The 16,376-nt window shown below is 44.8% G+C and overlaps 1 protein-coding gene and 1 long non-coding RNA gene across 6 annotated transcripts in view; one reads left to right on the forward strand and one right to left on the reverse strand.

Annotated features, from left to right (window-relative positions):
• Nucleotides 1-16,376, forward strand: part of LOC135911957 (uncharacterized) — a 179,166-nt gene that overhangs the window by 3,028 nt on the left and 159,762 nt on the right. For all 3 annotated transcript variants that reach the window (XR_010567525.2, XR_010567524.2, XR_010567523.2), the window contains exon 3: nt 16,008-16,139. This is a non-coding gene — a long non-coding RNA (uncharacterized lncRNA). The remainder of the gene's footprint in view (nt 1-16,007; nt 16,140-16,376) is intronic.
• The window catches only part of LOC135911952 (neprilysin-1-like), a 72,028-nt gene continuing 68,566 nt past the window's right edge, over nt 12,915-16,376 (reverse strand). For 2 of the 3 annotated variants that reach the window (XM_065444305.2, XM_065444304.2), the window contains one exon: nt 13,261-13,627. In XM_065444305.2, the coding sequence (XP_065300377.1) occupies nt 13,393-13,627 (235 nt within the window). In that variant the 3' untranslated portion in view covers nt 13,261-13,392. Of the gene's footprint in view, nt 13,628-16,376 lie in introns of all 3 variants that reach the window. The other variant, XM_070527468.1, reaches the window with a different exon arrangement.

Raw genomic sequence — 16,376 nt, forward strand, 5'->3', positions numbered from 1 at the left:
AAAATGTGTAGGGCACGCTGAAACAACGCCTATCGACACTAGTCAACAACGGCCGCACTGCGGATGCGTTGGCAGGCGATCGCACAAGATTGGGAGACCCTGCGTCCTCGACAGGATATTATGAACTCTCTCTGAGAGTCGATGCCAACACGCATTAATCAGTTGGTCGAAGACGGCGGACACCTCACATCATACCTGAATTTTCTACATGCCCCGTGACGTATTTGTATAGGTGCTATGAATAAATTTGTACAGAGAGTCATTGCACCCGATTATTCGTCTCTCTCTCTCTCTTTCTTTAACGGCAACCGCGGTGGTAGCTCGGGGACTTGAGCCTTCCGCTGGTAAACCCGTGGACATGCCATCAAATCATGGCCGCCACTGTCGCATTGCGATAGGGACGATATGCAGAAATACCCGAGTGGTGTCAAAATCTCTGGAATCCCCCATGGCGGCGTGCTGTAGTAACGTGGTTTTGGGCCCAGAATTTATGCTTCGCTAACAGTGCCGCAGCACTCATGCTAGCGCTGTCTGCAAAACACCAAAGCGTGATCAAAACAAATGGTCAAAGCAGCAAATAACAACGGCCAATAAAAAAATAGCCATCGTCGCAACCCGTAAATCAAACTGATGCCTGCCGAAGAGCACGCAATTGATAACAGTTATATTGATATACTGATCACGAGACAGAAGCTCGTAGCCATGGCTGCCGAAGAGCACGTGGCGTTGAAAACAAAAATAAAACATTTGTGCCGAGTGCGAAAATAGAGAAGCCATCGGCTAAGGGAGGAATTGGGTATAGCACTTCTGTCGATTGCAGCTGACGTAACGGAAGTGTCACGAAGAGGTTGTTGGCCACGCGATCGCGTGGTCCGTAAGCTTTTCCGGGCGACTGTATGTAAAAGAACACCTTTGCCTTGAAAATAAAGTTATCCTGCGCAAATCCCGACAGGTAAGGCGAGAGAAAATGTGGGAATTCGTGTAGGTGTCGCAGGGTAAAATACTAATGGGAAAAACAAAAAGATCTCCTGCCCTGCACGTCATTGATGTTGCTGACTAGCAGGAAGATATTTAAGCATATATAGGCGTCGCAATAGAATTTCTTCTTTTGACACTATGTTAGTGTTCCTCGAATATGAGAACAAAAAAGCAAACCCATAGAGTTTATTGACCATACACGTTCGAAGGAACGCATGCTTAACATAAATGCTACGTGTATTGTGATTTGTGCGTTTCTCCTGATCTTACTGATTGTTTTTTCGTTTTACGTTTTCTTGCGTTTACTTACTGTTATATTTTAAGGTTCGAGATGTGCTGTTATAAACCCTGTGCGTGCTTTGGCTGTGTTTGGCTGTCCGTGCTGTGTTCAAAGGTTGCATGATATTTTGCTTGTTTGTGCATACTGTGCTATTTCATTTATAAGTGTTGTATGCCGAAATCGGAGTGGTGTTAAACAGTTACTCTGTATACCGCGTGCTTTCTATATGCATGTAGGCTTTAATATTGTTTGTTGTTACTGGTCAATGCTAACGAACTTTTGCTGAAACAAGTTTGTTTCGCATTTTTCGTAAGCTACATCTATGAATGTCAACATGAATGCGATGTATGTAAGCCAGACAACACTAAATTAACTTGCAGTAGACCACTGCAATCAACCGTTAATATTTGTACACATAAACATACAATCAGCCTGCCTGACTGCATAAAGAACCTGCTTGCTCTCATTGAAAAATTAATTTCGGGTTTTAAGTTATTACGGCAACGGAAACTTGCTGGTGTACTAATGCAGATCTTATACACATTGAGGAATATAATTTAATTGGTGTTAACAGAGGGAAAAGAGAAGGTAGTGTCTGCCTGTACGTTAAGAATGGGATTAGTTACGAGTGTCTCGCCGATTGGTCACCCTGTTCAATAGACATCGAAATACTTTCCTTAAGGTGCAGGAAGTCTGTGTTTGGTGTAGTGCAGAGGCCACCCGACGGAAATATCGATACTTTCTTGAGATTTCTAGAAAACTACTTCGCATTTATTAGCCATCTAGAGCGCGCATTAGTCAAGGGTGCTCACATAAATGTCGATATATTAGAGAACACAAGCAAGCTCTCCAAGTTTTCTGCATTTTTTTTGTTCGAAATTTCATGTTTAATGCGATTTCAACTCCGATCAGAATTACGTCAAGTGCAACGCTCATAGACTTTTTTCGAAGAAACCTGACAAGATACATTCTGGTGATCACTGGCACGGCAATCAGTGATCACCTACCCATACACCTTCTTTTGGCTAGGCATCTCAAAGAAAAGGAAAAAGCTTTGCCGCAGACCAAATTTCAACAATCTAATTCCCATTCACTATTATCTTTCCGATAGGAAATTTTCTCAATAGACTAAGAGAATGTATTGTCCTTATTCTCGCTTGACCTAGCATAAAACCGTTTTGTAGAGATCGGGTGCTTCGCACATCAGAAAGAGTTTCCTTATAAGAACTCTGAATAAAACCTAATCATGCCCGTAAGCTACGGATGAATGCTTTGATACTCAAACTGATAAAAAAAAAAGGCTTTATAATGTCTTCGACTCAGTTGCCTTCGAGAGTCCAAGAAGTATCGAAATAATTTGAAAAAAAAAAACTCATAGGCAAGCGAAACAGAATTATTATTTCAGAATCTTTGATGGTGTTATAAATGTGAAAGAAATATGGAACAAGCTTAGTGCTCTATTATCTGCCGGGCAACCAGAAAACAATATTGATGACCTCGTAATAGGCAATCAAGTGTGCAAAGATGAAGAATTGGCTAACAAGCTCATTAAGCATTTTACTGCACTAGTTGAGAGCACAAGTGATGACGAGGCTCTAAACTACCTACCATGCAGAATTCCCTATTTGTTGTGCCAACAAATGAACACGAGATAATAAACATGTTTAGACTATTTAAGGTAAGCAAGAGTAAGGACATAGGCGGTTTAAAACTACAGCCAATTATTTTTGCTATCGACATGCTTATTTTGTATCAAAACACATATATTTCCTTAAGCGTATGAAGACTACTTCCAGAGCCTATGAAGACTGCCAAGATTACCGTAATATACGAGGGAGGTGAGAAATATTATTTGAGTTACTATAGGCCAATTTCAATACTGTCGATATTATCAAAAGGACTGCAGCAGATTTTATTCACTAGATTGCCAAACTTTTCCTCAAAACACTCGGTTATAACGCCATCGCAGAGGTGGTCTGGACCTGGTCTTTCAACACCATGCGCGTTACTTTATTAAAAAGAACTAATCCGAAACAATACATAGGCAAAAGAATAACTTCAGAAATTAACGCAATTTTTTTCAAGGCCTTCGATACAATGAAGCATGCAACGTTGCTGCAAAAAATAAATTGCCACGGAATTCGTGATGTTGTCTTAGAGTTATTTGCAAGTTACTTGACCGGTCGATGCGGGAAGCACGTCCATAAAGAAAGAACTGTCTGCTCTAGAAAAAAAATATGGTGTGCCTCAAGGCTGCATATACTCGGGGTAGTTCTCTTTATTATTTTTATAAATGATATTATAAGCATAGAGAGCTCAGTACAATGCGCATATTATGCAGACGATACTAGTACATTATTATTATTCTTTTTTAGGGACGAATGCTGATGCCGTCATAGAATCGTTTAATGGCACATTAAACAGACTACACGCTCAATGTCTCGTGTTATATAACGACGTCTATCGCATATCGTATCTCGCCTATCCTTTTCTTTTGTAGCTGCCCACCGCGATGACTTGGCGGCTATGGCATTGCGCTGTTAAGCACGAGGTCGCGCGATCGAATACCGTCCGCGGCGGTCGCATTTCGGTGGGGGCGAAATGCAAAAACGGCCGTGCCCCGTGCATTAGGGGCACGTTGAAGATACCGTGGTGATGTCCCCCACTACTACGCGCCTCATAATCAAATGGTGGTTCAATTGTCTAATAAAAGTTTTGTTTATGTGTGTGTGTGTGTGTGTGTGTGCGTGCGTGTGTGTGTTTGTGTGCGCGTGTGCGTGCGTGCGTGCGCGCGCGCGCGTAGCGAAGCTGTCACAGGGAGTTCTGGAACGAATTTTCTGTGCGGCAGCGTGCTAGGTGTCAAGCGTCAGCCGCCGAACAAGGAAGCAACAAAATCTGCTTAGGAACCACAAAGCGGTCGTTTGAGAGTCTTCGCTTACATTGCAAATATGACCATATAAAAGCACTAACATCAAATATGGGGAATTCATTGCGCAGTCCACACTGAAGCAATTGCAAAGGCATGGATACATTTCGCGCAGTGACAAGAAATCTCCGGAAGTTCTGTACGGGGCGAAAACTGCCTCGTATACAGCTTCGCTATGTTTGATGTACCATGCAGTCTCTCACTTTGGTACATCTGCAAAAGTGTTTTTAGCGTGTGGTCGAAGTTGTTTTTATAATTACCACTTTAGTTTTACCAAAATGCTTTATCATACCAAAAAAAAGAACATTATATTTGTTTAATTTTTGATACCTCAAATACCCCAAATTAGGGGTTTTGTCGGGTGGTAACAAGAGAGCACGCACAAAGGAATCCAGCATCTTTGTCTCACAACTTGACGGGCGTAGCCTTTTTATATTTGCAGTATACTTTCAATACCATATTTCCTCGTGTAAGCCCCCTTCCCTCACCCCCTCCCCTCCACTTTGGAGTGTGTGTTGTTCAGCGGCGTAAAGGCCAGGTATGGCCAAAGAGTGCCCACTTCAGAGTGTGAGAATTTGGACGAAGTTTTACTAATCATCACGCAGATCCCGCGGCTATGGTTAGCTTCCGCAAGCCGCTACTAGAGGGCAATATTTCTCACATCGCAAATTTCGTCGCAGACCCTAACGAAGCGGCACTGGTGAGGCCTTGCTGGAGTGTGAGGGGCGGCAAGCCGTTGGAGGAAGTTCGACCTTGAAATATATCGGTATGCCAGTGCGCTACATCGATGATTTATTGTGAGATCACGTGCACGGACTTTTTGGCGGCCACATCTGTGCTGCGGAGTGCGGGTCCGCGCGGTGTTCAGCCGACAACGGCCGCAAACGCCGAGCAAGTTCGTGTGTGTGCGCACATATACCGCGGACGGACCAGCGTAAGCCCACGTGTGGGAATAAAGCCCGCAAAGCTCCCCGCTGATTTGGCGCGTGCCAGGGCATAACATAAACTTAGCATAAACTGACTACGCGCGCCGCCTGCAATACACGGCGGACCTCGGATCACGTTCAGCTCCGCGATGGGTGAACGCGAGACGCACCCGCAGCCATCACAAAATTTTAAGTAGTTTTTTTTAATAAAGCGCAACACTGAGCAACGTTATGTAAACGATTTTTCCGCTGTGCTAGCGCCCTGAAAACAAATAAATCAATCTTACCATAAAAATTTGATTTTTCGAACTGGTCACATATTTGCACATTTTTACGGCATTCTCTGTATCCACAAAATTGTTCGGCGACTGTAAATGAGCTCTTAGTAGACCGCCAGTGGTTGCGTTACGTTGCGTAGCAGTTTGAGCGCACTCTGTGGTTTCAGTGAGCAGCCATTATTCCTGCGTCGTGTAATGTCCGCATCGAGCGAGTCATTAAAAAAAAATGTGTGAGTCTTACAAGAGTAAAAGCGGTACACGGAACATCAGATACGAGTGTATACTAATTGCAAACTTACGATGATAATGCGACACGTTTTACAATTTTGCACTTATGTCGGCTAATTTTCACACGTCCGAAGGGCACGTTTGATGCAAATTCCTGCAATGCAGAGTAATTTAGATCTCCTTGCTCGTGTATCATTTTCGCCTCAGGCTTCGTCTTGGCGCGTATCTCTGTGCCTGTGCCATTGAATGCACCGCTAATAACTGCCGACGATCAGCTCGCGTAATACTTCCGTTTTCCTCGGATGCTGGTTTGACACAGTGGTGTTTGCTAATATTGGCAGCAATCATCGGCTTTTCCAGGCTGTCGTATGCTGCCTCGCGGCGATTTCCAGTGCCAACGTTATCTGTTGCCTGCGCGGCGGCTTTATCTTTGCGAGAAATCTCTACATATAGGCCTTCCGTTTTGTCTCTTCTTCTTGTCTTTTTGTTAGCCGACGCTTCTTTTATTATGTTCAAGTCTGTCTACTTGCGCTAGTGGCTCCCCCTGTATACCGGCCAGCTGGCGAGATAGCTGCAGCCTGTGGTGGAGTAAATTTCTCTCTGATGTGGGCCTTGCTGGAACTCGTTTGAATTCATCTAAGGAAGGCAATAATCATTGGAGCTACATAATTTGCTGCACGATGAGAGCTGCGTTGTTTTCCTTCAAGCGCGTTGATACGTATATAGGTCTAGCTGTTTCTGATGGTTCTTCTTGCTTTGCGTGTGAAACTATGGCACCTTATACAACCATAGCATTTCTACCCAATCGCAACGCGTATAGTATCAAGCATCTATCTTTCAACCAGGAAGTCACCGTTTACTATAAGGGCTCAGGAGTGGAAATTCGTAACGTAGTATAGCAGCCTCAACGCATGGTGGTAAGAGTGGAAAAATCTTTCAAGATAAAACCCTTCGACGGACCTTTCAACTACACAATAAAGGTCACAGTATTCTCACAAAAACAGAGTATATGAATGACACTGCCACGTTAAAATCACTCGTAAATACGCGCAAATGAGCGGACAAAAAAATGTAGGCGGGAAACAGTGCTTGAGAAAACCAAAGGAAGCTGGGAATGTTCTATTGAAGCTGGCAGTGGCTGAGGCTGTGAGTATAGACCTATAAGCCTGGCCATAAAAGCGAATGGCACCGAGATAGCTCGGGTTCTTTTTAGTCCCTAGTCCCGCATGTAACTCGTGAAGGACGTGCACCGGACACAGAGGAAGTGGGAGTGGGTTACGCCCACATGAGAATATGGCCGGAATGGGCGCTACCTTGTTTGCGGCAGCTGCAGGGTTGAGACTGTAAGAAGCAAAATGCAATGTTTATCTCTCATAAATCCTGAAAGGGTAGCGCTATCTTCGAGATATCGGTCTACAAACGTGCCATAAAGCACATTGGCATTCATATAATTTCAAATTAAGTTATTTCAATATTACAATCTAAAGAATGTAGCTATTGATGGCCGCGCACGAAAAGTTCTAACTCTCCCAAAAGCCTCAGTGTACATTTCGGGACGATATTAAGATGCCACGAATATTTTAGCAGATTTTGCATATATCTTGTAGCAGAATCGAGGACAGACCTCTCTGAAATAATGCTATATTTGGATGGTTGGTCGTTCCTTAGCGAAACGGCCCAATCCACTGTGCAGGATCGGCCACGAATCGGTTCGTAGTAGAAATGAAATAAAAATTTTTTGTCAAAATAAATTTTGCTGCAGTATAAAAAAATGACATTGTTCCGAATGTTCCAGGCCTAAAGCTAATGAGCGACGTTGATCGGTGATGGGTCTGTATTTAACGCGATATTTCTGAACTTTGTCTTCTGGCCCCCCATCTTTCAACACCTCCGCAAATGGTTTGAGACCCGTCATTAGAAGCACACTTTCTAACCCTCAGCAGCGCTTTCCAGAGAAGTCATTCGACCTAGGTGGGCCAATATTGTAAAGGGCTGTAGGCTTATCTATCTGTTTTTCTGGGAAGGCCAACTTGCGCATGTGCATTCGCGTCAGTCGGCGTCGGCACGTGCATGCGGACTCACGTGCTCGCCGAACCAGCGCTTTCGAGAGAAGTGAGTGTACCTGGCTGCACCGACATTGCAACGGGATGCTTTTTTTTGTTTTTGCTAGAAAGCCAATCTGCGCATATTCATAGCGAAAAAAAGGAACATGCAATGCTCAAGGTGAAAAAATTCGTTGAAGAACTCGACCTTGCATAGCTGCTTCACTTTAGTGAAGCTTTACTTACTGCTGCTTTACATAGTACTGCTTTACTTGTTATGACATGACTAATAAAAAACGGGCCCCTCGGTTAAGCCCCTTTCTTCTCATTCATTACTTCAGTGAAACCAGACACAGTTAAGTCGGCTTCAATTTGTCGAGCTATACTCAGCAACATAACTAGCGTGCAACGCTGTGAAAGTTCTGCAGGAAATTCGCAGGATTAGTGGTTGCACGTGTTCGCATGGGCCCAGCTCCTAGATGGCAGGCCTCTGCACTCTGTGACGCCATGCTACCTGAACTAAAATTTGTGTGGCGAAAGCGGTGACGTAAAAATCACCGCGTCCCTTTCTCGAGAGCTTCGATGGCAGTCCTGAGCCCCCATGCGGTCTACTCGTACAAACCACAACAAAACAATTAGGCAACCATTTAGTAATCTTAACGTCCATCAATATTCTCCTTTTCCCCATGCAATTTCACTATGGAATAAATTACCCGAAGAAGTAGTTAACACTAATACAGCAGAATCGTTCGTTCAGCTTTCAAATAACCTTTTCTTTGACCTCTAACATTGTCGCAATGATAGCAGTTGCTTTTTCGTTACGCTTTTTCATTGTTATTTTGTTTATGCATTGCACTGTTGTATGCTCATGTTTATTCCTGTTACGTATGGTGTTACAATGATGTATGAACATGTTTTTGTTGTGTTCTTAATTGCTTATTGACAGTTGTAATTTGCGTTGCTGTATGTATCCACTCCTGCTTGGGCCCGAATAGGGCCTGCCGTATTTGTAAATAAAAATTAAATTATATGTGTATATATATATATATATATATATATATATATAAATGATAAGAAAGGGGGTTAGCAGAGGGACCCGATTTGTTTTAGTCATTTCATCAGAAGCCAACAAACACTGACACCAAGGACAACATAGGGGAAATTACTTGTGTTTAATAAATGAAATAAAGAAACGATCAATTAGTGGAAATTAAAGTGGATGAAAAAACAACTTCCCGCAGCTGGGAACCGAACCACACCAGCCAACACAAGCTTCGCAGACACATACATGTATACCGTCGTTCCCATAGACGGTGGTGTCACATTTCTCTCTAGGTGGTACAATGAGAAACTCTATGGCTGGAGGCGTGCGGTCATATTTGAGCTCGCCAGCTTTTTTTTATTTATTGTATTCGTTTAATGCATATTCAACCATGGTACTTGTTGGTTGCAAGTGATTATTTTCCGGCACGAACATTTTTAAAAAATTTTCAACTTATATCTAGTCTTCTGCAGCTAGAACTATGCTACCCGCACCTTCGGGCACTGAACATGGAACTTTGCTTTCGGCAGCAAGGCGTCACCCGTCGCGTCGGCCGTGCTATTTGCTTGCCTCCGTGCGTGTGTCTGTGCGGGTGTGCGCCCGAGCGCGCGTTAACGTCACCTTTGTGCGTACCCGCGTGGGTATAGTTGCGACCCACTTTCGCTCTTCTGCAAACATTCTGATCGCACAGGAGCACCGCGATTTTTGCTTTCCTCCTTTAGAACGTATAGGCCCATCGCCATCGGCGCAGCCGTTGGCTCGAGTTACTCGGTGTGCAGCTTGAAAGCCTCGCCTTTCGTCAACGCCATCCTAACTCCTTTTAAGATGTACCTATATGTTGTTTCAGCCGAAATCAAGATACACCAACCACCGCTTGCTTTCTTCTGCTCACATGCTGTGAAGATATGAACGTTGCGAAAGTGTAATAAAGAAAAATTAATCGAAATTACCTTCGTGGAAGCCTGACTCGCCGATGGGTTCGATGTCATACTTTGTTCATTACGTTTAAACATCTTCGTTTTCCTTAGTTTTTTTTTCTTTTATTATCACGTCAAACCAGAGTTTATTTCGAATACTTTTTTTGACAGATATTGTTTGCTGGTCAATCTAAATCGTGCTTACACGATTACACTCCATATAATATATGGGATTTTACGTGCCAAAACCACTTTCTGATTATGAGGCACGCCGTAGTGGGGGACTCCGGAAATTTTGACCACCTGGGGTTCTTTAACGTGCACCTAATTCTAAGTACACGGGTGTTTTCGCATTTCACCCCCATCGAAATGCGGCCGCCGTGGCCGGGATTCGATCCCGCGCCCTCGTGCTCAGCAGCCTAACACCATAGCCAACGATTACACTCCAAGCGCATTTTGTTTTTTCGTTGCCGTTGTGTTCTGCATAAATCCCAAGGACGAAACACCGTCGCCGCTCGTCGTATTCTGTGTGCGCGAGTGAAAGCACGCGGGGGAAACCAACAATCGCGGCTCAAAGTGGCGCGCGGGAAGGAAGGCAGCGCAGAGCAAACGCGCCGTCTTCCGCCGCGCGATAGGTCTTGGCGGGCGAGGCGGAGGGGCGGGAGTTGTGCTATAGCAGCGTCTGTGGATTTAGCGACCGGGCGCAGCGGGAACTGACCATCGCGGCTAAATCTCGCGCGCCATAAATGGAGGAAAGCGGGGAGGCCGCGCGGGAGTCAAGGGGGCGGCTTCGACTGCGCCAACGAGTGCGTACTTTCCAAGGCCGCGCGGGGTCGCACACGCCGTATCTCGAAAGGCATCAGCAGACGGCTCGTACCTTAGTGCGCGCTGCGTTCTCGTCGCTCTAGCGTTGAAACGATAGACCCGTACGAACGTCACTGCGCTCGCTGCCGCACTTGCTCGCACCATCGTTTTGACAGCGAGTGTCCGCCCTCATCGAGCGCGGTGTGTTCACGATTGCTTGTGCCCGTTGACAGTGTGCATGTTAATTCGGTTGGTAAGCGAATATTTCCGAGTTTATACGACCAATAATACTACTACTTCGTATAGATGTCTACTAATTTGCTATCGCAATCGATGATTTGCCTTTGGGAGAATCTGCGGCTCCTTACTTTTTCTGTACCATGCTGATTCTTCACTAGATTTTCTTGCTCATTGCCTGGCAGCACCGTCGGCTTGTATTTATTTATTTACTTATTGATCCCATTGTTTCTCTGGAAAGCGTAGGACAAGGAGGGGCCGAGCCAGCAGTGGTAAGCAAGCTGGGTTCCTTAAGTGCTTCCTTAATTGCGATATGTATGTTCCGCGCTAGAACTATGTCGTGGTTTAGCCGTAATCGTGTCGTCCCATTGGAAGTTCATATCATGTGCGGGTTCCTTCAACCATCAACTGGGCATGCAAGGAGGATTGGAGCTATTCTTTCCGCTGAATCATGGTGCCAAGTTAGGTTACCAGGAGTGTCTAAAGGTCCATTGCGCGGCTCTGGGAGACGAACGCCATTGGAACCGCCCCTACGCCGATTCGAATAGATTAGCCATGCAACACGCGGACTTCCTGTGGAGGATGAAACTTCCGGAGGTTCAACAAAGTAAGAGGAAACACCTTTTTGATAATTCACCGTCAAATAAGGTACTGGTTCTTGGAGACGCCATTGCAAGTGATACCCATAGAAAAACCCTTGCTTTAGGGCCTAAGCACTATTTTAAGCCTAACGTAAGACGCCATCGTGTGATACCCATAGAAAAACCCTTGCTTCAGGTCCTAAGCACTGTTTTAAGCCTGACATAAAACCAGTTCACGTTTTAAGCATATACCGCGTTGCATAGCCAGGTTCGTCCCGGAAGAACGCTCGCGCTTCAGATTGCATTGCTAGCATTAAACAATCAAATTCTCATTTTAGGACGTCTAACCCTGTCCGACCGTTAATTACCTTGTGGAGCATAAACTTAGACGAGTAATATCTGACAAGGAAGGTTATTTCGTAATTATGCCAGATGACATGTTTTCAGAAAAAGCTATTTCAGCCATAGAAAAGAATTTACAGCCAGTAAAACTTAAGCCTTCGGCAGTTAAGCAACGTGCGGTTGACCTCCTGTCAAGACATAATCTCGATAGGGTTGCCTCTAATGTCAAGAAAGCAAAATCCCTCACCTTAGAACTGTTTTTCTCGGCGAAGACCAATAAGCAAGAAATTCCTTTTCATGCTATAATGTCAGAGAAAGGGACGTGGCATGTCTGTGCCGCTTGTTACCTACAGAACTGCTTAGAGTCACTAGTTTTTTCAGACCCCTTTTGCTTGCGTAATTCTAAGGCACTAGTTCAGTATTTAAGAGAGGAAAATCCTGTCTGCCCGCCTCACCTCTTTTTTGCATAATGAACTAAGCGTAATAGTTCTTGACGACTGTACACGACAAAGAATGTTTACTTCCAATAATTTGGCTGCTGTACAGCTTTGTTTCTTAGTCCACAGGCAAAAAAATATACAAGAAAGCATTAGAAGGTGGCACAAGGGCAGAATCTGTCCCTCTGCTTTTGCTGGATCCCTTGTAAGCCATATTTCACAGTGAACAGCTGCTTTTAATTTTTTGTTGTTGTTGTGATCCACTCCATATCTAATACCTGTCCGATAGAGTCATTACGGAAAAAAAGTGAGGTGAAATGAAATCCTTGACTTGTAAACGAAAGATCTTCAATCGTATTTTTGGTGGAGCATGTTTTTCTTTTTGCGTCATTTTGTAACGTGCCTTATAGCCATATCATGACCAGCGAATGAACACGAATGCTGCATTTCATAGATCACTATACATGTTTGGAGCAAAATATGTCGGTGAGTTGTAAGATCTGGCAAGCGCCTGCCAGTTGGCGGACATAACGCAGTTTCGTGCATTTCAAAAGCAGAAATAAATTGCGGTTTTTGAGCATTAGCAATAAAATTAAAGATTTAGACCACGGAAATAAACACTGCGATTTTATTGATGAGGCATTGAAGGGAGCATGGGTCCTTTATGTCATTGCTGATTTAAGGTAATTCATTAAATGGGGCGCCCCGATGTGAGTTGGTGGCAGAACCACTGAATATTGCGATCTGCACAGCGCGTCTGACAAAGACACGACGACGACAAGCACTTGTCCTCGTCTTTCGGACTTCGTCAGATGCGCCGTGCGCGTTGTAATCGAATGGCAACTACGTATAGCCCAGTCTCGCATTTTGCGTCAAATGATGATTGAGGACAGATATACGTGAAGTTGCTCTTTATTTTATATACATATACCGCGGCCCATAAAGATCATCTGGCGACTACTAACTCATTAAATGCTCAATGCAGACAATAAGGTCCATTTAGTAAACGCTCAGTGCAGACAATAAGGTTCATTTAGTAAAATATTATTAAAGCACAACCGCACTGGTAAATACGCAGATGTGGTCACTGTCTGTAGAAGGCAGGCCAGTGTACTCGCAACGGACGCGCGAACGTATTCTCTCGTCAAGGGCAGATTAATTCTTCGCTATTCTTAAGATGACGCGCAGTTGAAGAAAGAAAGCAAGATATCTAAGCATCGATGAGAGCGTTATTACTTTCGCCCGACCTTCTTCCCTGTTCCCATCGCAATTTTTTTGCACACAGTACCTGAACGCAAAAAAAAGAAAGCTCTGTGCGTTAGATAGAGATAAACGAACACGCGTAATGAAACAAAAAAAAAAAGGCGCCGGCGATCAGAGGAAGGGGCACTTCTTGTCGGCACCCAGCAGGTCGACGGCGCGGCACGAGAAGGCCTCGGAGAACTCGCGCATGTTGAGCACCGGCATGTGGCAGCGAAAGCGGGGCCACAGGTCGCCCACCTCCTCCCGGCTCGTGCACGTGAGCAGGCAGAGCCGCATGAAGAACACGCGGTCGTGCAGCTGCCGCTCGCGGCCACGCGAGATCCGGGCCCGGTACTTGAGCCGGTACCTGCGCGTAGGCGGCGCGACGCTCGCAGTGCCGCTCGAAAGAGCGCGCGCAAAGTCGACGACCACCGGGATGCGCGTGTGAGCGCGGGAAAGGCTTCGCGCCATGAGAAATGACAGTGCACGGGTGTGTTCTGCCACTGAAAGCCAGGTGGCGGAATATAAATGTCGTATATCATGGTTAAAATCGGTTGCACAAGGCTGTGATACGCGTTCGTACACTTCAAAGAAGCTTGGGAAGCTTCAAAAGATGCACGTGACAACGAATTGCGATATTACGATGCCTGGGACCATGCTAAGACGACGAGTTAAGAGAAAGCTTTAGCTCCGGGCCGACGCCGACGCTGCCTATTCAAATACATGTAAAATGCGGAAATGATTTTCTGTGGTAACCCTTTGGCCGATTTTAACGAAATTTGCCGAAATTGACAGAAAATGTCAGATCCTAGTAGCTGCAAGAACAGAATTTCGATTAAGCGCTTGATTTTTTTTTTTTGCAAGCATTCCCAACAATTGGTATATTAAATTACAATTGGAGCACGAAGTGTACAAATCCCTACCACAGCACGAGAAACAGACATCGCAGTTCTGTAAACTGCATCCCGTAGATCATCTCAAGCAGAAAACTTAATTTAGACCTCACAACAAAATCATTACAATATTTACTAGAGCTTTGAAGCAGTCCTACCCACAATATAGCGGTATAAGAGACAGCGGCATATATTGTATCAGTTCTGTCCGCTCGACATATGCTATGTAAGCACAATTTCAGTAATGTTGACATTGGTTTTCATTAGAGTCGCCGAGTTGTAAACTTGACAGTTATAAGTTTCTGGAAATCGTGCACTTTTCAAGAATGTTTATAGAACAACTGACAACATAAATAAGTTCATTGCCGAATAGGGTCACTATATTTTCGCTCTTTCTTTTAAATGCAACAATTTTCGCCGAAAGCAGGCAGTAGTTGTGGAGAAAAACGATTTCCCCATTCCCGTGTATTTTTAATAGGAGCTCCCGAGCTAAAGCTTCCTCTTGAATTCGCAGTAGCAGATTTTTACAAGCTTCTAGCGATCCGGGCTTTTCAGGTTTCTGTTACGCTTCAATAAACTGGCATTATTTTCACAGTGGATCTGCAACTGTTACACGCGCTTTTTTTCATTAAAAGCGGTATTTTATAAAGTCTAAGTTGATCAATCTGCCCATGAGGCAGCCGGTTTTCAATGATGACGCGAACGACGTCGAGTTACACCCACGCAAGGAGCGAGGCATGCAGCAGGTGCCTCCTGGGCTGTGCGCATAGTTTCCCATTTCCGCACTGTCGTTGTAAAAACTGCATAGGCTGCTGCTTATGTAGGAAGCCCGCAATATCCTGCTGGTTGTGGTCGCACCGAGAACAAGAAAAGACACACACGGTGTTGGTCGTGCATAGCATTTCCAGCAAGAAAAAAACATTCGTGTTGTTTGTCACTGGCTGGCCGCATTTGGATAATGGTGTCTGGCAGACAGAAAGTACGCGGCAAAACTATTTTGACGATGAAGTCACAAAGCTAGGCCTAACGCAGGCCTAGGTGGAGGACAATACAAATCATTCTTCAGTTGGCAACCGTCCGCAAGATCCTCGAGTGTCGTGTTTTGGTTCATTATCGCGACTCTTCATTGCCTGCGCTCGCTAACCGCTTTAGAATACGATCTGCTTTTCGAGCCCCGAATTACATGGTGTGCAATATAAACCTGTTGCCTAGGTCTCGAATATAGTGTAACATTCCTTGCGCTGGAGTCCGACGAAATGCCGTCTGGTCTGGAAAAATCACGAAAACAATTCTCCAGTTTTTGATCATTCCTTCACCATGGTCCGCGTTCATTCTTCATAATGTATGGTCATCGGACCTGTGAGACTCTGTCTTACGCGCAGAATAGTACAGATAGCGGGATATTTAGCCTTGTTTGAGGTTCCGAATAGTGCTGCAAGATTGCGCAACCTGTCCGTTTAAGGCAAGCAGTTGTGTGTATGAGGGCACTGGCAAGGCGACTTCGCGACGACGACGATGTCATGACAACTGATCTACTCTGATAAATAAATGTGATAACCTGTCGCGTGACAACCTGGCTCGATTCGGGAACCTACCGTAAAGTGCCTGGTAACAAGAAAACAATCGTCCGCATTAAAAATTACGGCAGATTCAACGCGGTTGCTGGAAGGAACTATAGGAGAAGCTTTCGAAAAAAAAAACCGTTTAAATTAAATGATATGCAAAGAGACATGATACGTGGAATCCTATTTTATGCTCATGTACGGACAAGAAATTGCTCCAGTTGTTCCCCATCGCAAGAGTTTCTGTCCCTTGGCAAACGCAACTGTACATGTCCTGCTCCGTGCTTTGCAGCACAGCGATTACCTGTGTGCCCAGCAAGGCGGCCAAACGCAAAGACTCTCGCCATGCAATCAACGTGACTCGCAGGAGCGCGGATTACGTCGTCTCCCGCAGCGGCCTACTTTTCGTACCACAATCACCAGAGTGAGTCCATTTTGCTGATACATTGAATACCGGTCTATAATCCGGACTATAATACCGGACTATAATCAGCGATAAACCGACCGTGACTATACGCAATTAACCCCGGTAAGATGAGATACGGAGCTTCGGTTTTAATAAAGGGATTACTCGTGCTAGTAGTCGTCTATAGTCCTTGCAGTGATGCCATGTAAGTGTCGTTTGTTGTTTCATTCTGCAGTTTCGTAGTGAACAGGAACA

Source organism: Dermacentor albipictus, chromosome 10 (genome assembly GCF_038994185.2).
Source record: "Dermacentor albipictus isolate Rhodes 1998 colony chromosome 10, USDA_Dalb.pri_finalv2, whole genome shotgun sequence".
NCBI classification, from domain to species: Eukaryota; Metazoa; Arthropoda; class Arachnida; order Ixodida; family Ixodidae; genus Dermacentor; species Dermacentor albipictus.